Source organism: Odontesthes bonariensis, chromosome 5 (genome assembly GCF_027942865.1).
Source record: "Odontesthes bonariensis isolate fOdoBon6 chromosome 5, fOdoBon6.hap1, whole genome shotgun sequence".
NCBI lineage: Eukaryota > Metazoa > Chordata > Actinopteri > Atheriniformes > Atherinopsidae > Odontesthes > Odontesthes bonariensis.
The window spans coordinates 17,129,580-17,156,325 of NC_134510.1; the positions used below are offsets into that span (position 1 = coordinate 17,129,580).

Genomic DNA, 26,746 nt, shown 5'->3' on the forward strand with positions numbered 1-26,746 from the left:
GGAAACATTAGGTACTGTATTCAAAAACAATCTACTGCTTTTCTAAATGAATAAAAAGCCAGCTCAATGATGACCTCTAAAGAAAAAAAAAAAGACAGCAATAGGCTAAATAGATGTTGGCTACATATCAATTTATTGGGTTATGGGGAATATTAGAACACACATTTACCATGCCAGCCACAGAGAGACACGCACACAAACAGATACAGCCACAGATGCTGATTATCCCTAGAGCACTACATTACACATTTAGACAGCCTCAAGTGCAAACGGGTCCCGTCTGCCACATACTCTACGAATCACGTCCCGTTATTCACACTTTCGCAATCTTCAAGGTCTGTGCATTAGAATAGAAACCCCATAGTGCCTTTGAACAGTAAACCTTAGACCTATTTGTCCACAACATTACAGAAGTCAACCTCACACGCAGACTTCATACCACGTAGGTTCAGTCTAGAGGGAGTTAGCGAAAAACTTTTCCCATCAACCTGTTCCAGTGTTTGGGCGCTGCCTAAAAGGGATCAGATTTTTTCATGAATCCAAACAGTTTTGTACTCTGACAGAGCTCACCAAACAGAATGCATGCTGCATCACCCACTTTTGCCATTTGCATCCTTTTGAAGAGAAATGCTTTAAAGTGTACATTGCAGCGCAAGAGCCGGAGCACCTGCTGTGTACAGCTGTCGCACAGCATAACCAACACAAGGACTCTAAAGGAAGAAAAGATCGGGTGAACAGCGGAAGCGCTGCCTGTTGTCTTTGGCATTAGTGGAGTTATTTTTCCTGTACTCCCAACTGTTTCAGAAAAGAAAAGAAAAAATTAAAAAAATGTTTTGTTTCCTTAAAACATGTGGAGTGATACAGTATAATCATTCAGCAAGTGGGTAAACATCCTATTCTACATTCTTCCGAAACGTCACACATCAGCCACGAACAGGATAATTTCCTTCCTTTCTCCCATGTATCAATCATTATTTCCCCTCTCTTGATTGGCTCATCTCATCTGACCAAAGCCAAGCCTAGAAAACAAAGGAAGCTGATGGAAAGCATCCAACCATACAAAGACTACACAGTACCTCACATATATCCAGTCGTATTTACATTTACTCACGCTGACTGAACCATAGCTGCAGTGTGTTGGAGTAAATTAAACTTGGCTACCATTCGAGATAATTACCGGACTGATGAATGGTTATAAAGAAATTGGGAGGAAAAAAATAATAAATCCCTCTGCAAAGTAAAAAGTTGGCAGCAGAGTGAGAGATCACCGAGAAGGACAACTCAGGAAAATGAATCACTCCAGAAAACCCACAGGCATTGGCAGGAATTCAGCATGCCTTAAAACTAATGCAAGTAACAAAATGTGTGACCATTTTTTTCAGGCAAAAAAGTCCACAGTGTGTTTTTTCACATTAATCTAACCTGTAAAGATTTTTCACTGTGCCAAAAAAAAAAAAAAAAACATCTTTATGGAGTCACTACTTGGAACCCTACAACGCAGTACTGTATCAGGTTAAAGATTTCTAAGTTTTCAACTTTCCACCAGTTTGTTGACAGACTTTAATGGCGAGAGTTGGCGTTGTATTAATGTGAGGAAATTAAGAGCTGTGTGTCTATTATCAATGACAAATAAATACAGCCAGAGGGGTTAACAAATAGCTTCAAAAATGCTATAAAAGGCACCACAGCTGCTCATTACTAGTTTTGAATGGACTGACACTCATTCAGTTGCATTTATTATTACTCGTGTGTATATATGCGTGTGGATGTGTTTGTGTGTGTATGACCAGAATATGAAGCCTCAACAGCTCAAAATAAATGAGTTACTTACCTACGACTTAACTCCAGTTCTGAGCACTCAGTGCCCTCTAAAAGGCTTTGTTTGGGATGGCGCAGCTCTCCTCTCCTTTCTGATAACATTATCTAGGACAAAGATCAGCTGAAACTAACAATGTCCAATCAATCTGTTCATTCTTAAACTTTCGAACTTAAAAAAATTGGAACCACAACAAGTCTTCCTTGTTCTGGCTGCCCAGTTAAACTGATCAAACTTGGTCAAGCAGGCAAGCAAAAAAGATCCCCGGACACTATGAAATGAACTTAAGAGACTCTTTGTGGAGAGACTTAAAAAGGGAAAAAGATTGGAGCAGCAAGACAGTACGTATTTATTTAAGATTAAGGATAGAGACAACCTGCTGGAGTTCGCCAAAAGGCACCTGCGATCCAAGTCATAGGACCAAAAGAACACAAAGTGGCTTTACAAAACTGTGAAAGTCCTGGCGTGGCACAGGCTCAATTTGGACCTGAATTCAGAACAGCATTGCCGAAGAGACCTGAAAATGGCCGTGGACCAAATCGCACTATCAACGCTCTATAGGCTTAATGCCAAGAGTAATGGGAAAAACCACAAAAAGATGCCGTGCCAAGCCTGTAGGTTCACCCCCAAGAAAACCCGAGGCTGCCATTAGTGACAGAGATGCTCTGGGTGACCAAAACACTCCAAAAAAGACATTTTTGCTTTTATTTATTGTTTTTTAATTATTTTGAATAATTCTAAGTGCAGAATAATTAGAAAGAGAGAAACAAATAAATAAATATCTGAAGAAATCTAAGAAAAGCAAAGTAGTGTGTTACATGTTGCAAGCCATCCACATCACATCCAGCCAACCAATTCACATCCACAAACAGTCCAAACAGCTGCACCAGAGGTGGAAAAAGAACATGTGGTTTGGACTTAACAACGAACATACTTTGGAAAAGACTGAAACTATACTTCCGCCCCACAAAGTTCTTCATGCTACTCGACTATCCACAATCAGAACATTTGGGTGATTTCATCTACTTTAACAACCGGAAAAATGTAACCAGCATCAGTGTTCCTGTTACCAGTTGTTTTTGCTCGTTTTTAAAAACTCAATCATAATGTTTAGTATCATATCACACTTTCTGGCTTTAGGTTTCACAGGAATCTGCTGGCTAAAATAAGAAGTGTAGATGTATGTACTTAAAGCTGACAATAACCTAATTTCTGGGCACAACGGGGACATTAATACAATGCTAATCTATTGAGAAATGCATTAAAAAATACTAATTGAATGTGATATTTAGGGATGTCCCGATCCGATCACGTGATCGGAAATCGTGGTCGATCACATGGTTTCAGACTCGATCGTAATCGGACGTTTCATCCCGATCAGCGATCGGATATACATCTATATTTATTCTCATTATTTTTTTTTTTTAATATGAGAACTATAATATTTCAAAACAAATGGGAAAAAATTACAGCTTAGTATTTAAAAAAAAAATTAAAAAAAAATCAGGGACATCCTGGATCTGATTCTTCGCTGTTCTTCATTTTTTTAATGTACTGTAGGAGTATCGGATCGGGACTCAGTATCGGCAGATACTCAAAATCAAATGACTCTGAGGCAAAAAAAACCTGATCGGGACATCCCTAGTGATATCAACTTAAAATTGATCTCCCAGACACGGCTTCCTTTTAAAAGCAAAATAACAGACTGAATCGAGGACCCCAAAGATCGGCCCTTGCTTCAATCCACAACAAAATACCATGATTTTCTGATATTGGAAAAATATCAGAAAAAAATTTTTACTCCTCATAAATCCAGGCCACATGTAAATGGTGTAGCAAGTCTTTACAGTACTTTTTTCCCCCACTTTGGATGGCACTCGGGTCGGAGTTTGCGGTCATCAGACCGGGCTTTGTGGGGCTGTCGTGTTGCATCACGTTGTGGTGACATTCTTAAGGCACCTGTTTTGCTCACATCATCCTCGCTTTACTCTGGGCTTGTTTTTGTGATCAGATCATCGTTTCTCGCTTCTTCTTGACTCACTTTGCTCTGTGGTTGCAGAGTCAACAAGATTTTGCAACAAAAAAAAACTAAATAGCCAACTATCCAAGGACCCTCAATTTGGCAACATGACAACACAGAATTAAGAAACATCAGAAAACACTGTATTGGTGTCTTTTTTTTTTTTTTTTTGCACAAGCTTACAAACAAATACATTTCAGCTACTTAAGTTATACAATAGAAAGCTTAAAACAGACGGGACAAGGCCCCCATGCAATGTTATTTGTATAGAAACTTCCACTAATTCTAAATGGATTATTTGTTTTTGACACAAAGGTTGCAATGAATCGCTTGTCAGATTGACGTAAAATCTGGATTTTCTTCTGAAACTCCTAATTTTGTCCTCAGTGTTAATACAACTATGTTCACTCTTGGATTTAAATGACCGCCCTTTGTCATTTCTTCCTCTCCAATGGCTATTTTAGGCAATTTAACTTCGTTATAACAATCTCATCACTCTCATAGCTTGTATTACAATGTCACTGTCCATTACTGCATCTTGCGAGTCGTAATTAGTTGACTACCTAAGCTTGTTAAACACAGAGGGACGTCCAGAATGAGGACAGCGATGACAAAGGGCTGCCCTAAGATGACCTGCGATTATGTGCCTAATCATCCCTCTCTGTTTTGAGACTGTATATAAAAAACTAAAGGTGCAAGTGAAAACATTTGAAAGAACAATGCTTTTAGGGCAGTACAAGCTTGACAAGTAAGTAGAATGGGAAAAAAATACAGCAATTATCATCTATACATAGCCTGAAGTAAAATCTATGGTGTGACACTGGTCTTTAGTGGAGCTGAAGTGTGCCGGTTTTTCCCCCGTATAGCTCACTGCCTCCAGTCCCTACAATCCCAAAATTCAAGTAAATGAGAAAGTGCAACTTCTCTTTGTGATGCGATTTGATGTGACACGCGCAATTGTTCCCGTAGATCCATGCAGAGCTCCTTAATTCCAATGGCCCTCAGAAGCTATCTTGATCAGACCTGGCTGCTCTGGCACTCTTCACTGTCATGAAACTAAATCCTTCTTAATAACACACCTAAGAAAAAAAAAAAAAGGAAGAAAAGCAGGCCAGGTGTGTCAGTAGTCTTTGAACACCTCACACTTCTGTTGTGTCCTCAGATGAACCTGGCTGGACACACGTACCCCTCTTATTAACTAATGAATAATTTAAAGCCTTCATCCCTTAACCTGTCGGTCAATATTCTGATCATCTAAATGTGTTCTGCTTCTACTGAGTAGAATACACACGTTTGTACAATCATCGACTCGAGGCTGAACTGCTGGTAAGACCAGCTGTGTCCACCGACAGCCTGTGCTCAATCTCTTTGCTCCTCAACACCACCAGAAAACAGAGAGGCGAAACGTGAGAGGTTGCTTTCAATTGTGTGGATGCACATAAATACACATGTGATGCTGAGTGCAAGCAGGGTATTGGTTCAGAGGCGGCTTAAGAGGGAAACGGGGAGATCTATTATTAGAGCAGCCATGAGGTCCGCAGATAGCCTTACCAACTACTGCTCCGTTAAGCTGCCCCTGCGAGTCCCAGAAGTGTCTCTGTGTTTTGGATCTGGTGTCAGTCATAACTCCAAGTTTGACAGGTGCACAGCTAAATTACAAATATCTGTATGCACAACAACAACCTACAACACAAAAAGGATTCTTTTTGGAGGAACTACAGCGCTAAACCACTGCTTCACCTGTTTTCAGGTGATAAATACAAGGTCATGTGGAACATTCTGTTTTAGCCCTGATGAACTTACTTTAGTTAGAGTAGTTATAAACTCTTGACATGCACTGAAAGAAAATGTGATTCTTGTGCTTTTGTGGCTTTAATCCCTCTGACCTCTTCGGCTGTTCTCCTCATGTGATATTTCTCAGAAATGTTTTCTGCTCCTTCATGCAGAAGGTGCTGATAAGCTTTGTTCAGCTAACGAAGATGACAAATTTTCCATGTTATCCTGAGAAACCAAAGTACAACATTCATCAAGAACGCCGGCTCTTTCGCATAAACAAGAGCTGTTATCAGAGGGAGGAAGGAAGCTGGTTGCTAAACAACATTTCCCAACGTGACGTCGTAACACCATAATGAGGCTGCAGGGAGCTGTTGCTCTAATATAGGCGATGCAGGACTTTGAGGCCAAATCACCCAAAGGAAAGGCTGCATCACACAGATTGCAGCTTTCTCATGACTTGATGATTAGGCCGAGTGATAGAAACACTTTACAGGATTTTGGGCTCTTTTTTAAAGGCTAAAAGTTGTGCAAAGTTTCAATTCTATTTTGGAATCTGAGGGTCTATGCAGCAGGTCTACATATGAAAATCAGGTAATTAGTGCATGCATCTTCAGGCGTATGAGAGAGCAGGATACTGCCTCACTCCTGCTGGTATGAAATTGTCCCCCGACACATTGGATTGGTACAAAGTTTTTTAAATTTGCCATTTACGGTGCATTTTTTTCCCCCTCTCAATGTCAACCACGAAAGACTATCCACTGTTATTTAGTCAATTGTACACGTGATTTCACTGGTGTGTCCTCACCGGATTACTTTCGAAGCCTGTGTGTCCCATGCTGGGTGTTGGGGCGCCAGGTGGTGCAGGGGCTCTTCTCTTCTTGGTCTCAGTCTTAGTGGAAATCCTGGAAATATTAGCGACAGACTGAGATTGGCCCAAGGTGCCAGGCTCTATGCCGTAGACCCCTGGCACTGTAGACAGACCCTGCGGGTGACGTGAAAGAAAAAAAAAAAAAAAATCACTTTTAAATGAGCTTGGCATATGACCAGGGGGGAAATAGAATGGCACAACAGTCAACTAAATTTCAAAAACTGCACAAACAAGTTCGAGTAGAAGCTGAGAGCTGTATTGCTGGCAAACACACACATGCAACGGAAGGGCACATTCGTGACGATGTCGTCCACTCTTCACTCATGACAATTACCTCCAACATTTATTTGATCAAGCTGAAAGTGCAAGCTCATTTTCAAAGGGTGGCTGCTCCTGACTAAAAGCATTTAAACAAAAATGCTTTTCAATATCTGATCAAAGAGAACCTTGAGTGCTCCTGAAAATCTGAGCCTTCCTGCAGCTAAGCTTGGTACAGAGCCTTGGCACAACAGGGGCACCGCGCAATGGTGTGCACGCCCCACGATCGGAGAACAAGTGTTTTTAAAGCAGATTAATTGATGAGTTCAGACAATGCTTGAACACAACATCAAAGAGCAAAAAGGAGCATTAAGTTAAACTCAATAGAATTAATTGGGCCCCCAGGTTAGAATACCTCATGGTAGCGAAGGATAAAGACCTTTGAAAAAACTCTTGAGGAAAGAAGTCCAACTAGTTTTGATTCATGGAGTAAATAAAATGCTCTCCACTGAAATGAAAAAGAATAAAGAGAGAAGAGAGGAATGGACTTCCGGAATGGATTTTTGCTTTAGGTACTTTTTGGTACGTTTTTGTCATCATCTATCAGGAATCCTACTTTATAAACTTCCTGCATACATTACATCCCAAACTTGACAGAAAAGAAGTGTAAAACATTTCCATTATGTAGAACACGTACAATCTGCAGTGTCCAAATAAACTGCACCCCGAGCAGAGACTGATGCATTCACGGGCTGACAGCAGTAAGAGAAGGGCAGGGGGAAGTGAGACAGATGGTAGATGGAGGCTGACAGAACAAAAAAGGAATGTTGGAAGAGAGGACTGATATGATTTTCATTTGGAATTCACAAAAAAAAAAAAAGCATGTTGCTCCATTTCACATGAATATCATAATCAAAGAGGAAAATTCTCATGAACTCTGTATGACTTTTTCACCTGCTCTCTCCTACTTTTTTTTTTTACCCTGGTAAACAATCTGAAACCTGTCAAAGCAGCGAGAGCGAAAAATAGAACAAAATGTACTCCAGCACTTGGGGGGAACCCAAGTTTGCAGTGCATTCATAATTGCAACGTGAGTAACACAAAAGGAGCCCAGGGAAGATCTGCATAACTATGAGCACGTCTTACATATTGTTTCTCCTTTGAATACATGTCAGAGCGTCAAAGATTTATCCACTTTAAACCACACATCCAAGCAGAAAACAAAAAACAATAATAACAAATGGCATTTTTGGTGATAATCATGCATCCTCCTACAAATTCTGCCCTTTGAACAAGGAGTACGAGTTGTCGTCTTTAGATTTAGAACAAAAATAACGGTTTTGCCTCACTGAGAACTGTGGAACTAAAGGCGTGCAGTGCGTCACTGTCCTTTATGACTAAAAGAGTCAAGTCGGGTTCATCCCTCACCACATTGATGCACCTGGGAACCCTCGATTGGCACAAATTTGTCTTCATATTAGAAATAACACAAATTTAGACGAATGTTGTGGGGCTGAGGGATCTCAATTCTGCTTTTATTCTTTTAAGCTGAAAAACTCCATGTTTGAAAGATAGCCTAAAGAAATGGACTGTTACCTGGGAGATGTTGACGACTGACAGAAGGCTGAGAGCAGACAAGTTAGTGGAGATGGATGTTCTCTCAGAAAATATAATGCGTTCAAGTTCAGGCAGAGTAATGAAATTTAGGGAATCTAGAACTTAAGTGCTTTCAGAGGAAGTTGATAACTATTCAGGTACCAACACTTATGTTTCGTGATCGATCTCTAAAGAAGAATATTTAGCCCGCTTGGTTTCACCTCAGAGCTTTTTGAACTAAAATGAGATCAGTGGATTATCCTGACACCATTTCAAAGTATAACGAAGCTCTACTCATTTATTCAACATTTATCATTATTGCACATCACACTACATCTCCGTTTGAATAAATTTTATGTATAGTCGTGCCTATTTGTAAGTAAATTATTCAGTATGAATAAAATGGGAGCTTTGAAATTCCTCTAAGTGTGAAACTCAGAAATAGTTGCGTCTGTAAGTGCATTCTAATGCTGGGGGTAGAAGGGTAGGACAGAGTTCATTAGACTGATCTGATTATTTGTATAAGTGGGACAAAAGTAGTGCCGCACTGTTACGACCGGTTTTACACACTGAGATATTCAGTAAAGCTAGATCTCAAGAAAAAACAGGATACACTGCTTTGAAATGCTCTCTAACCTGTAATCTTAGTAATTACAAGACCATACACACACACACACACACACACAAAATAACCCACACAGTAGTTCAGCTCTTAATGAACAATTAGAGATACGAGACCGGGCTTTTAGTGCTAATAAAGCTAAGGTAGGGTAATCTGATGCCTTCTGGCTGATAACACTGAGTGTGTGTGTGTGTGTGTGTGTGCTCAATTGCACATGTGGGGTCCGATAACAGCCCTGGGCTGAAAAACAATCATATCAGAGAGAAAAATCCCAGCTGCATTAAAGTCCACTGGAAACCATAATATGGCCAAAAGCAGAAATAAGAATAAAAACTTAGCCGCAGCCGTCAGAATCGCATTTTAACGTTTGAAATACATGACATCAATCCACATTAAACAAAATGTGCTGTGCCTTTTACAGTTTAAATGTTTAATTCAAGATTTTTTTATCTCCTTGTGTCCGTTTAAGGTTTCCTAAAAGAATCCCAAATGAATGATTCAAGACAGAAGGATATGTAATCTAATATATGCAATAAAGGCAATAAAAGAGTAAGACAGCTTTGACCTGGAAAAATAAATAGATCTCATGTTGACAATGCACAATGTTCAAGGAATCAGAGAACAAAGAAGCAGAAGGGCTGAACCAAAGGTTTGAGCTTGCTGGAAATCTTAATTGAAGTAGAGGGAGGCCAGTACAATACAATTAAATGTCATGTTGATTAAGTTATGGCTTTAAACAGGTAGAGAGTAATCTAATGCAGAATCTAAATGTGTATCTGGTTTACACCGAAGTGGTTCAGGGCAGGAGAGTGGATCTCACATTGGCTCCAAGAAACATATTCATACATAAATATATACAATGTATGTTAAATGTAAAGCAACTCTTTAAGTTTATGGTCATACCAAAGCTAGTCATCACAACTCACATAAGGTGCAGCGTCTAGATGACAGAAAATGGCAGAAATACACTTATTGATTGGTGTTGACTGTAAGCACTATACCACTATCTAAAGGTATTCCTCAGAAAAAGGTGTTATTATCTAGTACCTGTATGTGAGAAAGAAAAGCTACCTAAGTATGGACTCCAAGAACTCCAAGTGAATGTCTGTGAATGTCTGCTAATTGATCTTCTGGAGGCACACACTGCCCTCTAGAGGACATCAGCATACGCCACAATAACTCTTAATATGCTATTTTATCGGAGCAATAGTGACCAACAGCGAGGATGCCCCCGAGCTAAAACCAACCCCCAACCAACTAACCCTAACACCTTAAGTTTTGCATGAACTTAAACCCGAGCAAAAAGGTGGCCACTGTAATTTTACACATCAACTTTTCACCTACCATTTTAGCCAAGGGAGGCAAAGACAGTAGTAATAATAATACTAATACATTTTATTTTTTAAAAAGGGCCTTTCTTAACACTCAAGGACACTTTACAACACATTAAAAACACAATAAATCAAATAACACAAGTTAAAAAGAGCAATGAGGCTAGAGGGAGAATGCAGCTTTAAACAGATGGCTTTTGAGTTTTGATTTGAAGAGGGGTAAAGAGTCAATGTTGCGGATGTCTGGTGGGAGTGAGTTCCAGAGTTGGGGAGCAGAGCGACTGAAAACTCTGCTCCCCATGGTGCTGAGACGGGCAGAGGGCACAGAGGTGGAGGGAGGAGGAAGACCTAAGGGAGTGAGAGGGGATGACAATGGAGAGGATTTCAGACAGATATGGGGGGGCGAGGTTGTGGATGGCCCTGAATGTGTAAAGTAGGGTTTTAAAAGTAATTCTGAATTTGACTGGGAGCCAGTGAAGCTGCTGGAGGATGGGGGTGATATGGTTAAAGGAGGGGGTTCCGGTGACGATGCGGGCTGCAGAGTTTTGGACCAGTTGAAGCTTATGAAGGGATTTGTGAGGGGCACAGAAAAGGAGTGAGTTACAATAATCGATGCGGGAGGTGACGAGGCTGTGGACCAGGATAGCAGTGGCGTGAGGAGTGAGAGAGGGGTGGAGACGATTAATATTACGGAAATTAAAATATGCAGACCGGGTAAGGTTACTGATGTGGGAGTGGAAAGAAAGTGTGCTGTCGAGGATGACACGCAGACTCTTAACCTGAGACACTGTGGAGCTGTCTATGGTGAGGGAGAAACTGTCAACTTTGGATAGGGTGGATTTGGTGCCAACAAGGAGGAGTTCAGTTTTATCACTGCTGAGTTTAAGGAAGTTTGAGGTGAAGCAGGATTTAATCTCAGAGAGGCAGTGGGTGAGGGAGGAGGGAGGGAGAGTGGTGTCAGGTTTACTGGACAGATAGAGCTGGGTGTCATCCGCGAAGCAGTGGAAATGTACCAAATTTGTACCATGTACCAAATTTTTTGAAGATATTGCCAGATGGAAGGAGGTAGATGATGAAGAGGGGGGGGGGGGGTGCTGGTGATGCCTACTGAGGAGTCTATTGAGGAGGATGGGGTGAGAAATGGTGTCAAAGGCCGCACTCAGATCGAATAGGTAGGGACGCAAACCGGACTGGAATTGTTCGTAAAGGCTGTTGTTGGTGAGATGGGAGTGAAGTTGGGTAGCAGCATTTTTTTCTAGGATTTTGGAGATGAAAGGAAGGTGAGAAATTGGGCGGAGGTTATTGAAATCGTTGGGGTCATAACTAGGTTTTTTCAGGAAGGGACTGACAGCTACAAACTTGAAAAGAGCTGGAACAATTCCAGTGTCCAGTGGACAGTGAGGAGTGGCTAATGGCTGATATGAGGGGGAGCAGAGAGGGGAGGCAGGATTTGACCAGAACTGTGGGGAAGGGGTCAAGAAGACAAGAAGAGGGCTTGGACTTGCTGATGAGGTCTGAGATTACTGAGGGAAGAGAGAGATGAAAGCTGGAAAATGGGTGACAGGACGGAAGAAGTTCAGAGGAGGGGAGGGAAGAGGTAGAGAAGCCTAGGTGCTAGTGGATTTTGTTGACCTTCTCATTGAAAAGCAGGAGGAGAGAGTTAAGAGAAAATAGAGTCTTGATGTTGCCTGCATTTGAGCAGATAAGTCCCGAGTAATATTGTGTTTTAGCATGAGAGATGGAGTCCTTGTAAAGAGAGAGCTGAGCTGTGTAAATGTCTTTATGGATGGTGAGACCAGATTTCCTATAGTCTTTCGAGCTGTCGATTTTTGGATTTCACAGTGATCATTAAGATCTATAATGTGAACACAGTTCTTGCTAAAATTCTTTTTACTGCTTTTTTTCCCAGACATGTGACATCTTTAGTGTTTCACTGCGCTCAACAATTAGTCCTTTAAACTAGAATTATTGCCTCTCAGTTGTATGCTTTTATTAAATAGTTAAGTTGTAGTTTACTTATACATCTGTCAGTGTTTTATGGTTAAAAGGTGGGGTAGGGGATCTTTTTCTGGAACATTTTTTTACATATTGCTTGAAATACTCTTCACACCCCCATTGCAACCAATTAATTAAAAGTTTTGACACAAATATGAAAAGTTTTAGTGGCCTCTAGAACGTACAATCTAGGAAAAACACTATCCAATCATACTGAACGGACCGTTAACAATGATTGGATTCTGATGGAGTCTGTCAAACTGCAATCTGCTCCTCCCTCCCCCTCCTTCCCCCTGTGCGTGTACCCTGCTCCGTGAACGAATTACGCGTCCAGAAGCTTGGCAGGAAGCTAAACTAGAGCCAGCTTGGCTAGCACCTAGCATTATTAAACGTATAGTTAGCATATACTAAATATTAAATACGGCAACGATCGATGCTTGCTGTCAGAACAGCGCTCGTGCACCTTCGTGCTCGTGCGTGTTCATGTACTCTAGAGGCGTGCCTTCGGGGGAAAAGTGAAGAAAAGGGTTGGGACTTTTTACCTGTGTATTTTCAAAATGCAGCTTCGCTGGACTCAAAATCCAGGATCTCCTACCCTACCTTTAACATGACATCACAGTGGATCTATTCGTTTTACCTTTTAGAAATTCTGGACTTTGCTAAACTTTGGCACCACCCATGAATTCATTATATTTTGCTTCCATTTGGACATGGGCCACATTGTCATTCGTTTTCTGTCCAGTCCTTATACCTGACAATAGGATGAATGTGTTTTCTTTGTTTGTTCATCCAACCAATGCATCATTCAAGTTAAAAAAAAAAAAAAGAAAAGGCACCAAACTTAAAAGAATGAATCAGTAACTTAGAAAAAAAAACAATTTTAAATCAATCGTACATTTAGGCACTTTCTTAATAGCCGCCTGACCCAAAGGCACAAAATTGATACCCATTTCTTTAGTTGCTCCTATAAAGAATGTCAAAGATGAACGTTTGACAGCCATAAAAGAACATATTTGCACCAACAAGGTGATTCCAAAATGTTATCAAGCAAAGCCTTGGCATAGCTCTGTGTGGTATGCAGGGTGGTAAGTGGAGGACAAAAGAAGAAGAGGCGGCCTGAGAAATTATCAACACCAGAATAACAGAATTTGTAAGTGATGTCCTTTAGAAATCGGGGTAAAAACTCCAGCAAAAGACTCGAAGAGAGGGTCATAGAGGGTCTCTATGAAAGGGTGGCTGTCAAGAAGCCATTCTTAAGGAAGGGAGACAGGGAGAAAAGAACTAGACTTAAAATCAGCAGTGACGAATCCTCGGAATATTGAAGTGTGGGATCATCTTGACAGAGAAGGAACAAAAGGCAGCCAACACCCAAAGAAGAGCTTTGGGATGTCCTTCAAGAAACCTGGAGAACTATTCCTGAAGAGTACTTAAAGAAAACCTGTCTAAGAGGGTTCAGGCTGTGTTGAAGAACAAAGGTGACTCAAGCGCATTAGAATTGTGGAAACTCGGTTTTTGGCTCACACACACCACCATTTCCATTTATTTTTGCACATCTAAATTAATTGCTCAAAATGTTTGCACAGAACTGTAATTTTGTCCAATAAAACACGTGCCGAGTTTGTCATAAAGGATGGATTCATCTTTTTATGCATAAGGATAAATTTAGTATTAAAAAAAAAAAAAAAAAAAAAAAAAACCTACAACAAATGTCTTCTGTTAAGTTGCAGTCTGTGCTGTTGCAAACTGGTTTGTATTACACTATACAAACACTAGTTATTCCACTCGTAACTCATAAGTTATTGGAATACCTCAGTGATGAGTTCAGATCAGAAGATAATAACACGGAGACATGTTAGTAATACTTACATTGGATCGAGTGTCTGTATTTTGGATTATTTTATCATCACAGTCATCCATGTCCATAGCTGTGGTCTCTGTCTGCAAATGGAAGGCAAAACTAACATGCAGCATTCAACTGTCCAGCCGGAGCATTTAGTCAGTTTCAACTATCAGTTCGAATTAATAACAACATCATGCACTGCTCACTGTTAGTTCTTATTTTTTCTTTTTCTGGTGAAAGGTGAATTTTGTAACAAACTTTGAATGAGTAACTACAGTAATTACTTTGACTGAGACCAGTAATTAGTAATTATTAATTACTTACAGTAATTCTAAAGCTTTCACAACATCTTATCCATGTGTTTTTGAAAGATTTTTAGTTGCTTACAAAAAAAAAAGAGAGAAAAAAAGAAAAAATATTTAGGCCAGCGAGAACGTGCCTAATTGACTCGCCCTACAGACGAAAGGAGACTTTCTAAGAAGTCATTTTGAACCCCCTGAAATAAATTCACATTTCACCATGAAAAATATTAAGTAAATTTGAGGCGAGGTCATCTAAAAATGGCTGATGGTAATAGCAGTCTTGGGTCTTACTTGGGATTTCCTACCGCTGAATGGAAAGATACCCAGGAGGCCTTTCTTTTGTGGTCTTCCCAAATTGGCAGTGCTGGAGCAAATGGAATCTACAAAAAAAGATGAAGAAGAGCAACGGAAGCAAAGTAGTTGGATGAGGCAACATCAACAGGTCATGTTAATAGGAAGGGGACTAAGTGTCATTCTGAGAAAGTGTTTCAGACGGTCGTTTAGAAGTAAGAGACACAAAATACATCTGCATGCACAGAAACGGTGTAAAAAAAAAAAAAAAAACTAAAATTAGGATTGGTTTTGTCACAACTGTTTACAGCACATACCAACATGATCCTACTTAGTTGCTTTACTTGACACTCGATAAACATGAAGAATGCAGTGTGTGTTATTTTCAGGTCACATCATAACGTTTTGGGACACTTCAGTCTTCTGATATTCCTCAGCAGAGGGCGCCATCGCTTCATTGTTTTTAAAGCCCAACTCTATTTAACCTTCAAAATCTACAAATAGGTAACTGAGAATGTGTCAGATTATGTTTATAACAAATCTAAAATTGAAATGATAAACAAGTTTGCATAGGTGACAAAACTACAGCACAAGACTGAAAAACTGTTACTTTGAAGGGCGGGGTAGCTAACAAGTTAACACGCATGTTCATTGAGGTAACAGAGCAGGGTTAATGAGCAGGCAGCAGTGGGTTAAACAGCCACATGAGTTTAGTACAGGCAACACTAAGGCAGAAAGACTTGTGACTACTACCTGAACAGTTAAGTGCTGGCGCAGAGGCCATTTTAGGCTGGAAAACTGAAAAACATGACAAAATTTTGAAACACAATGAGTCCCGTCACATTTGCTCTGAGGTGGCACGACAACACAGCAGGTAGTGACTTCCCAGAGGTAGAGAAACTTTAAACATGTTAACTGAGCATGAGAAGACCAACTAACCTGTAGATTCTCCTCAATAAAACACTATTCAATCAGAATACCCGAGATGGAATTATTACACAATACTAATAAAAAAAGACATGTTCTAAATGTCCCTGCTTGTATCCTTCAAGGCCGTGCAGGCTTTTATTGAAGATTACACAGCAGAATCTGTAAGTAGCAGTGGGTGTGGACTATCAGCAAAGGTGATCAACCACAAATTTCAGACTTTAGTTTATTATTTAACTTCCAATTAAATCCAACTGAAATTTCTTTTTAAAGACTTCATACTATATCACACCCCTGGACTACAGTATTTTAGCAAAGGCTGCATCATACCCGTACTTTACAGGGTACATTATGGTCATGCTGTACTGCAGTGGTTACAGTGAGTCTTCATTCTCTGCCCCCTGCTAAGGAACACCACATCCTACTGTTTATTTGTCTATTTCTTTGTTTTCTTACTGAATGTACATTCTTCCAGCAAGAGCAGAATAAAAGTGAGCAATGTCAAGCTCTCTTTCTCCCTGTACTCATCCACAACAAGGTGACAAGACAGTGGGGTAGTTATATCCTACTTATGTTGGAGGAGCTGTTCTAAATCCCTTAGTGCGCAGCGTGACAGGATACTATGACCTTCTGACAGCAAATTAGCTTTTGCTCTCTCTTACTGATCCGACACGGACCAAATTGTTGGAAAGTTGTCAAGGGACTGCATAGTTTTTCCATGATTTGATTCAATGTAAATAATTATCTATCATATGTATATTCTTTCTACTTCAAGCATGTTATTTGCAGGGCAAGCCAAAGCATTTATAAGTATCTAATACAATGTCTTTTGCTCGCACTTGCTCACTGACATCAGCCAACACTTTTACAGAGCATAAACGAGGCTGGAATCTTATTTCACTGAACAAAACAAGAGTTCATTATACATTGCACCCCAAATATCTTCACCACAACACTTAGTAAATACAAATATGCATGTTCAGGATTATGCGGCTGAGGTTACCTATACTCTTACCTATACTCTGATCGTGCACGTAGAGCTCCTTGATCCCCAGCTCTGTCAGAGATTTGCCCAGCGGTAACTCGTGACGACTGATGCCGTCCTTCAGGAGCAGGACATGTGCAGGGTCAAACTCACACTTGTTACAGATGACTGGTACCAGGGCCTGGAGTGGAGCCAACGGGTTGACCCGGACCACCGCCTTCTGGCTTACGTGGTAGTTCACCATCAAACGCACCGTTTTCTGACACACAGAGGGGAGATCGGTGGAGACAGTTCGTCATTAAATCCCAATACCTGGATTCAAAAAGAAAAGTCTATTCAAAGCAAAGCGTTGTGGTCGCTGAACTTAACATTTTAAGGTTGCATCACAGGCAGAAAACAGGACAATACTGCACAAAAACGTAAGGATCTCTATGGGTTACACTTATTTGACGAGGAAAAGGGAGTCATCGCTGATGAAGAAATGAGACAGAACCAAAGATAACTGACAGACTTAGCAGAGATTTGACAGATTTAAAAGGTGTAGGCTGTGGTAGCATCGAGCAAGTCAGCTGCCGCTAGCTAAAAAGTCTCCATCTCACCCTTTGTTTAAAAAAAAAAAAACCAACATAAACAGCAGTCATGGATAACTGCCTTGAAGACCTGATCAACAAACAGTATTTGGTTTGCCCATTCTGGTCAAACGTCGAATCAAAATTGTTCTACAGTATTCCAGGCTGACGAAAACAGTTCTGAATACTGTACTACGTTTCTGCGAATAGCTCCTTTTAAACACTAATAATGCTGCAACTTTATTTTACTTGCACAGCTATTTCTTTCTGTGGATTTTGATATGAATAACAAAACTTGTCAAACATAAAATATGTGAGAAGTGCAAAAAAAAAAAAGGTTGGTCACAAGACTCTTCTATAATGAGTAACAAACAGTTAGTTTGATTATTAATAGATGATGAAATGAAACATTTCCTACATAGAAGACATGAGTGAACAAACATGAGACATTTTTCAATGTCTTCATATAAAAATGTTAATTTACTCTGAGGAGAGTGTATCAGGGTTGTGTTCCAACAGTCACAGCTAACCCGGCTGGTTTTAGGGTATTGATGATGTGTTCCAGACAGAAAAATTGACTGAAAGATGGAGGCAGCGGCTTAATGTTCCACCTTGCGACCCCATTATGATCGATAATGAGGTGGTCACATTGGGTATTTAACCTACATGAGTAGCTGTCACCCAATGCAATGCATCAGCTTACCATCAAAAAGTAAACGGCATCGGTGTAGAAAGCAAAAAACCAGAAGCGTTTTCCTGTAATATAACAAGGTATCTACCTGAAGCATAAATTTGCTTTGCTTATTCTTTTCTATTTGTATTCAGTCTGTGTAACTTGATTCAAAGTTGAAGTCTTTTTAATAGCCGTTTGGTTACTAAGTCTAGTTTCTTCTGACGATTTAATACTGATGGTACATTGTATCCCATTTAATTGACATGCTTTCCCAAAACTTTCTCTTTCCCAACCCAATAATCTGGGTAGATTAACGGTTGGAAATGACTGTAAACGAGCGAAGAGTGGAACATCAACTTTTTAAGACATTTTGATATCAAGATAGTCGGATGCTTAGATATGTATCTAGCTTCCCCGGTAACTGCTGGTTAGTGTATAATCTTATAGCTGTATTAAATGTATTGAAATACGAAAGAAAGCACAGAGAGAGTGAATAGGAAAGAAGAAAACCAAATGTTTTCGGACTAGAACTGGCTGATAGTGGGCAGAATGCAAATATTTAATATTATACAATACGATTATCAAGGCCATTCTGTTTTAAAATGCTAAGACATATTTTTGGCAATATCGCCCAGCCCTACTGAATACAATTCAACAGCTCCACATACCCTGGAATACCTGAGATTAGATTAAATCAACACCTTTCTCAAATAGTCCTAATAAAACTTTACACAATAACCTTTAGAAAAATGGAATATATTCATTTTTGGGTGGATATATTCATCAAACAGGCACATGAGTGCACACTATAATACAGCAAACTGAGAAGCGAGATGAAAGAGAGAATTACTGACAGCAGCGTCTGGAACAGTGTTAGTCTCTGGCCTACAGCCAGGTGAGGTCAAAGGCAGACAGAGCTGCCAGTGAGCCCTGAGAAGAGCAGAGAAATAATGCATGGTAACTAAAGGTAAGGAACTCATCAAATATTCAAACTATTAGCGGAGAATGAAGGAGAGGAAGAGAATAAGGAACAGAGACCGGGACGAAAGCAGAGTAGAAACAATATGTTTAAATAGGACAGAAAGCTGTAGAACAGATGTCATCAAGAAACAGATATCGGGAAAACAGACAAGGCACACCTAAAATAAAAACTGACTCCATAGTGAAGGCCAGTTTAATACCATCGTGCTTCCTACCTTAGCACGAGCCCTTACAGGTTTCACTGGCCTTGCCTTCTGCCAGTGGTCAATGGTAAAAAGTACACGGGGGGAGAAACATTAAATCGGGCCTTTGGGTAAAATGATGTAGTACATGCACACAACAAAGGTTTATGATTGTATAGAAACAGTCTTTGTCTGGCATTTGGACAGCATTAATCTATACGACTTCATGCTGAACAGAAAAGAAACCTTGATTACGTTTGGGTATTCTATCCCCCTAAAACTGTATGCCTTTACATTATGACATTCGAATTGTTAAAATATGAGCACAATGTCTCTGTACAAAGGAAAACACGCATGAATCCAAACTAAATGCATTTAGTTTAGATTTTAAATATGTTGTGACAGCAAAAACTCCAGCAAGCAAAGCACACATGACCAGAAGAGGGTTCAGATCCCTCAGTGTTAGACTCCATTTCAACTCACCTCTGGCACTTTTGGCGCCGGTCTGCGTGCCACTTTGTCCTCTGAGGCTTTCTCCTTGATGAGAACACAGGCCACATTTAGGGAGCCAAGAAGTGCGTTGGGCTTGAAGCCCAAAGAGTGGCCCTCGGGCGACAGAAGCTCCAGGGTGTGCAGTGCTGGATTGAGGTGGTGGTGACCGCACAGCTCGACCAGCAAGTCCATCAGAGCTTTACTGAGAGGTGGGGAAAGACAGAAGAGTGAAAGTGTGTGTGCGGGTACGTAAATGTGTGTGCGTATGTGCAAAAGAAAGAACCACCAGAGAAGGGGAGAGAAAGAGGGAGAAAAAGCAGAAGATAGGGTTACAATACGTAGTTAGCCTCAGCTCCACTAAAGTGAACAGAGCAAAACAAAGACACACTCTCACTGAATACGCTCAGAACAGATAGAAACAGAATATATTTGTACAATTTCCTCCAGACAGCATTGTTTGGTGCCGATCTTTGCCTCTACTCCACTTGCATCAATATTTCTGTCATTATGGGCTGGATGTATTACAATGGCATGTGAAGACCTGCCAACCCCTTTTTAAAACTCAGGAAAATCAGTCTTTATGTTGGCAAAACAAAACATCTACTCCTGAAGTGACATAAGCCGCTTTCGGACAGACCGTTCTAAGAAAGTAGTTATCAGAACTACCCTCCTCGAATTTCGTTCTGATAACTATCCTTCCCCAGCGGAACTGTTTCAGTCTGCATTCGCACATGAGTTGGGACCTGATAGGGACTGATGCGCCGCGCACAGCCGTCTGCTTCAGTGACGTGTTAGCCGTTAGCCATTTAGCGCTACAGTCAAACACAAAACAAAACGGTAAAAGTAAGGAGAGTAGAAAAAACACCACCAAGAAGCTAATATGGAGAGCGGGGAGGCCACTGTGTTTATGGTCTGCATGATGGTGATATTAATCATGGACAATCACATCAGGCGTCTAATATCGAGGCTGGAAAAGCTCACAGAGAGATAGTCAGGAGATACTTTTTTATTTCATGAAGGAAGAAAGAAGAGCAGAGCGCTGCAGACAATTGAGACCAGTGTAAGTTTAACTTATTAAACACCCGCCGGTTGTGTCTCTGTCTATGAGGAAACATTTCAGCCGTGATAGCATGACATGGGGCGTAGCTACCGACCACCACACACCTCCTCAGATCGTTCTATAGAACCATGAAAAGACCCGACCTCAGAGAAGGAGCTAAATAGTTATAGGAACTAAGGGAGAAAGCCCCGAGTTGCTGTATGTCCGAACACGGGAGAAAACGGCCCCGCGGATTAAAAGGTTATTAGAACTGCCAAAGGTTCCTACAGTCCGAAAGCGGCTATAGTAACAGCAAGGCTCTTTGGCCACATTATTGACATGATTGCCATGTACCGATATATTAAGCGGGACTCAAGTCCAAATAAATATACACTCATCAAATACTGTGAATTATGGTTCATCCTGACAAAGATTCTAAAGCAGCAACAAAAACCCCACTGACATAAAAAGAAAGGGACTCTGCTTTCTACTTATGTCCGCCGAGTTGTGAGTGGTTGGGGGGCAGCTAATGACGAGGCCTATGGTACTACCTGTCGATCTTCAGATAAACAGTCGCCAATGTTTTGTGGGAACAGCCAGATCAGATGACAGAACTAAGAGAGAACTACAAAGGACACCATTGACGTTCACTAAAACACGGACACAGACTACTACTAAGGAGAAAATGTGCAAAACTATAATCAGTCACTGTGTCCGGTCTACTGAAGGTGATTTGGAGATGTACTCCAAATGAGGCCTAACTTGATGGGAAAAGTCCAACTTATCGGATCGGTTAATCTAGCTTAACCTGGGAGACCTCTCAAATGGAGTAATTTTTATACAAGTGATGGTGGCAAAACTGTAGATCACATCACAAGTATTCCAAATATGACAAATTACATCATGAGAATTATAAGAGTCAATAAGGTGTCGACATCATTTCTATGATGCAATAGTACAGACATGAAAACTTTATCTCACACCTCATCGTTAAGCATATCGAGCTGAATAAATGTGCGATGTGATTACATAACAGATACAACCTGTTTAAGAAAAATTCCTCAAGTCACTACAAAAACTCGTCTGTCTTATCATCATTTTTCTTTTTCTAAATTGCATTTATGTTCTGTAACATCTATTCTGTACTGTTATTTGTTATCTGTTATTTAGGCAGAAGTGATTTTACTCAGTTTGGTTTAGCTTTGTATTCATAAGTTCACCGACTGAGTAAAAACAAAGTCCTTTCATGCGTTTGCATACTCGGCCATTAAAGAGTTGTAGTTGTGATATTAGACAATGCTTCACGTTTAGGAGAATGAGAAGGTAAAAAAATAGATAACCCCACACCATACGGCCACTGTCAACACCATCTTTGAAAAAAAAAACAAAAAAAAACATTCATGTTAATAGGGTTTACATTTATTCATTTCTTGATGCCAATTTTTACACAATCTATCAATAGCTTGGTTTCTCGTGACGTAACAGTGCTGCATCGCGAACGCGCGAAATTCAGATGGATGTCAGGAAGCCCATAGAACTGCTGTGTAAAAAAAAAAAAAAAAAAAATCAAGATGCCCGTGTTTTGTGCTGTTTACAGCTGCTCCAACTGTTCTACCCGTGAAAAAGAAAAAAGTTTTTTTAGAATACCAAAGGTTGTCATACACAAAGGTGAGAAATGTAAAAAGCTAACAGAACAACGCCGTAAAAAATGAATTTCAAACCTACATCTGCAGTCGGAGGAGCAGAGTCTGTTTACTCTCGTGTCTGCAGCGACAACTTCGTCAGAGGTATGTTAGCTAACTGCTAACTTTGTTTTTGTGGCTGTGTTTATATAGCATTGGGGTGTTGTTAAATACTCATTTACTTAGTAATGATTATTAAGTTTAAGGTAGTCTAATATGGCCTTCATTTGTTGTTTTGTGTAGTATTTGCACCACTCCCCTCGGGCAGGAGGCTTCGGTCCATTCGGACCAGAACCACCCATCACAAAAACAGTTTCTTCCCCCTTGCAGTTGGACTTATGAACACTTCATAATCACTTCATAACCTGCCTCAGTCACTTTATCATCATTAAAATTGCACAACTGAAAATGCACTGTTGTTGCTCTGTACACTGTGTATTGTTGTACACACCTTGTACATTTTATATTCATATATTTTAATTTTTTATTTTTATCATTATCTTCCTCTGTTATATGTTTGCACCTTACACCGCAGCAAATTCCTAGTCAGTGAACACTGTTCACCAACAATGGCAATAAAACGAATTCTGATTCTGGTGATGTTTGATGTATCGTATTCTAGAAACTGGCTCTAAATCTCTACAATACGGTCTCTCTGGAACGGTTTCCTCCATAGACGTAGTCGCCGTATTTACTTCCTGACAACCCTCTGAAAACCGCTCCCCCTTACGACCACGTGACTGAAACCAAGCTATAGAAGTTTTTATTATCAGCCCTTTATGATACTGTTGTTTGTCCATGATGCCTCAGGCTCGTCTTTTCTAGGACTAATGCTGTTACTAAACATCAAGTAGCTCTACATTATTACACGTCTTTTTATTTTTTTCAATAATGTGAAAAAGAAACTTTTTTATTCTAGTGAGAAGGATCACAGACACACCTACTGGCCTAAAGGTTGCCTATGGTTAAGTCTTACTGTTGTTTACCAGTGAGAAAACCACAATTTTCTGTCCCAACAGAGAGAACCTCATTAGAGACAAAGAGCATTGGCAGGTCAGCTTCGACTCTCTGGGACAAAGCTTGTGCTGAGACTGGGTTTGGAACCCCTTGACGAGGCCCCATGGACACGGCAACCAAAACAGAGCAACAAACAGGTTGAATACTGTTTGCCTGGTGACTAAAAATGATGGTTAGCTTGTGGAGTCAAATACACCATCTACGCATGGATGAACATTTTTATCTTCATCCTGATGAATAATAACATCCAGACATATACTGTATGCCAGCATCTTTTTATTAAACAGCACACCATGTGTGAGCAGAGCATTCGTGTTCTGGCACATGTTTCAAACAAGTGCAGCGGAAAGACAAAGCCACAGAAGAAAAGCCACAGGAATTTGAGTGATAAAATGCCCGTCTGTGTGGCCCTCTCCTTTCAACTCACCTTCCATCCTCAGTTACAGACATCTGGTTTCCCCATGGTAGGGTTAACTGCAAATCCACACTGGGCCTCAGTATGTTCTCCTTGCCATCAACGGCTGATGACCTTCCGCCTTCGGGTTCAGAGTTTCTGAAGATGTGACGTGGAGCAGGTTGAGGGACCTGTGGTGGAGGGGGAGCATGTCCCTTCATTCTCCTCCTGCGTGGTGACAACATGAGAAATACACAGAAGACAGTACCATTAACTTCTTAACTGTTGTCTCCTAAATTGTACAGATTTCTCATAAATTCCATGCGCTTTCTTTCCGCGGTGTTTACCTGATTATAACATTACAACGTATGGATCGACTTATATAAGATCCATGGTGTTCAATCCAGTCACTTGTTGAGCACAAAATATACTTTTTTTTTTAATTCCATGTTAGATTTTCAACTCATGTTCACTCATTCTCATGCAAGATTCAATAATGCAAGTAACTTTGTTTATTTATTCATAACCTGAGTGACAAAGACTTTTTTTTCACCCACTTCTGGCACGACCTTTAGCTCCAGTGATTACATGACAGTCCACAGATAAGTTAAAGGCGGGGTAGGGGATCTTTTTCTGGAACATTTTTTTACATATTGCTTGAAATACTCTTCACACCCTCATTGCAACCAATTAATTAAAAGTTTTGACACAAATATGAAAAGTTTTAGTGGCCTCTAGAACGTACAATCTAGGAAAAACAGTATCCAATCATACTGAACGGACCGTTCACAATGATTGGATTCTGATGCCGTCTATCAAACTGCAATCTGCTCCTCCCTCCCCCTCCTTCCCCCTGTGCGCGTACCCTGCTCCGTGAACGAAGCTTGGCAGGAAGCTAAACTAGAGCTAGCTTGGCTAGCACCTAGCATTATTAAACGTATAGTTAGCATAAACTAAATACTAAATACTAAATACGGCAACGACCGATGCTTGCTGTCGGAACAGCGCTCGTGCACCTTCGTGCTCGTGCGCGTTCATGTACTCTAGAGGCGTGGCTTCGGGGGGAAAGTGAAGAAAAGGGTTGGGACTTTTTACCTGTGTATTTTCAAAATGCAGCTTCGCTGGACTCAAAATCCAGGATCTCCTACCCTACCTTTAAGATAGTTTCAGTTTGACTGATCAAGACCAGCCAGCCATGAACAGCTGATGACTCCATCTGTTCTTTAAGACAACTCACAACATTTTTTTTTATCATTTCCCACAACTCCTTCTCAGCTATCACTTCTTTGTCCTCTAACCCACACTACTAGACAATACTGTAGCGTCACATTGTCACGATCTGCTTTCAAACAGCAGTCTAAACCAACCACATTAAATTTTATGCCACCTATGGGTAGTTTTGAGATGTTATACTGTGGGCAATAATAATCGACAACAATGCAATCAACGGGTAAGGTTGAAACAGTGTTTTAGTTTGCTAAAACCAAAAAAAAAAAAAAAGAAAAAACATAATTGCACATTTGAACAACAACTTTTGCTCAACCAAAACCATTCAAAGTAACAATATTTCAGCAGTCCGAAGCGGTTTTGTTGCCACGGGTGAAGACTGTTTATCATTTGATGTCTCGACAGTTGTTGTGTGAAACCACACTCAAATCTTTGCACCTGCTGTTGTTGGGTATGTGACAGATGTCAATGACATGCAGGCAACATGCCATTATCTGCATGTTTGACCTAGCCTCGAAAAACAGTTGATTACCCACAAATCAAACATTTCATTCTCTAAACAGTAACAGCTACTCTACATCCCAACATTTGGGTAAATAATCCCTCTGTCCAACATCAGCCTAAGAAAGCAGGAGAAAAACATCTCACTCACGTCAAAAACAATCCTTGGGATGAAGTGCTCCAAGTGTCTCTTCAGATAGATCTGCGCATTGGTAAACACAGTTCCAAGGATTTTATACACTCCCAAAAAAAGAAGGTGGGTGTGTGTGGGAGTTTTATTGTGTAATTCAGCAGTATAATCCAGTATCCTTTAAGATTTCCCTGCCCAGTGCAAAGGCAAATGCTGCACGGCAAAGAAAGAACGCATCTGAAAATAGTACATTGATCGGACTCTAACCTGGCTAAGGTTAACCATTAACAGGTTCTTCGGATATCAACTACCTCTTACTCACAGTCACAGACTCATTATGCACCGAGTGGTTTCCTATTGATAGGAATGACAGACTATACTTAAGGGTCTGACTCTGCTGATCAAATTTCTAGTTAGGAGTCAAATCACAGGGCAGATAATTGTTATTGTTGAAAGTCCACCTAAAACACACAATTTACTCACAAGAAAGACTTTCATGAACCGGAAAAGTGTGGGAATTTGGTATTTTCCAGGTGAGTCCGTTTCTCCTCATGTAAACATGACTGGGCCCTGTGGAACCGTGGTACTGGGCCCAGGCCAGGCTTAACACAGTGAGCCAGTATCCTCCTCTCACTCCATGTCCCTCTACGACATTTCTCTCTCTCCATTTCTCTCTCTCTCTCTCTCTCTCTTTTTTTTTCTCCTTCTCTCACTCATGCACAAAGAGTCTTTTAGGAAAAGCCTCGTCTCCCACAGAGTTAGAATCAGCATAAACAGAGAGAGAAAGAGGACCCGAAAAGAACGAAAAGCAGGAAACCCTGCTCTGGCACAGGGGGGCAGTAAGTGCTGTGCTGTGCTGTTACAGGGACTGAGTTACAAATGGGCTCGGTCAGACGCACAAACACACACACGCGTGCGCGCGCACACACACACACACACACGCGGGCGCGCACACACACACACACACACACACACACACACACACACACACACACACACACACACACAACCACACGGTGAAGGCCTGCTAATGGACCTTTCAGAACCACTCAGTATTTTCTGCTTGACTAAACAGCATTAACAAAGATACTTTTCTACCAATAGCTTGTAATAAATCCTCTTTCTTCTTTGTTTGGGCCCCAAAATATCTATGAAACTCCAACTAAGTATTTTCAGATTTCACAGATAAAACTTTTTTTTTGTTACCGTGGTAAATAACACATGTGCCTGCA

The 26,746-nt window shown here is 40.6% G+C and overlaps 1 protein-coding gene across 3 annotated transcripts in view; it reads right to left on the reverse strand.

Annotated features, from left to right (window-relative positions):
- The window catches only part of cobl (cordon-bleu WH2 repeat protein), a 54,215-nt gene that overhangs the window by 18,486 nt on the left and 8,983 nt on the right, over positions 1-26,746 (reverse strand). The window contains exons 3-9 of one of the 3 annotated variants that reach the window (XM_075465079.1): positions 23,690-23,884; positions 19,516-19,726; positions 16,658-16,886; positions 15,469-15,513; positions 14,716-14,804; positions 14,149-14,220; positions 6,418-6,594 (exon numbers count right to left, since the gene is read on the reverse strand). In XM_075465079.1, coding sequence (XP_075321194.1) covers positions 6,418-6,594; positions 14,149-14,220; positions 14,716-14,804; positions 15,469-15,513; positions 16,658-16,886; positions 19,516-19,726; positions 23,690-23,884 — 1,018 coding nt within the window. Of the gene's footprint in view, positions 1-6,417; positions 6,595-14,148; positions 14,221-14,715; positions 14,805-15,465; positions 15,514-16,657; positions 16,887-19,515; positions 19,727-23,689; positions 23,885-26,746 lie in introns of all 3 variants that reach the window. The other 2 variants (XM_075465081.1, XM_075465080.1) reach the window with 2 other exon arrangements.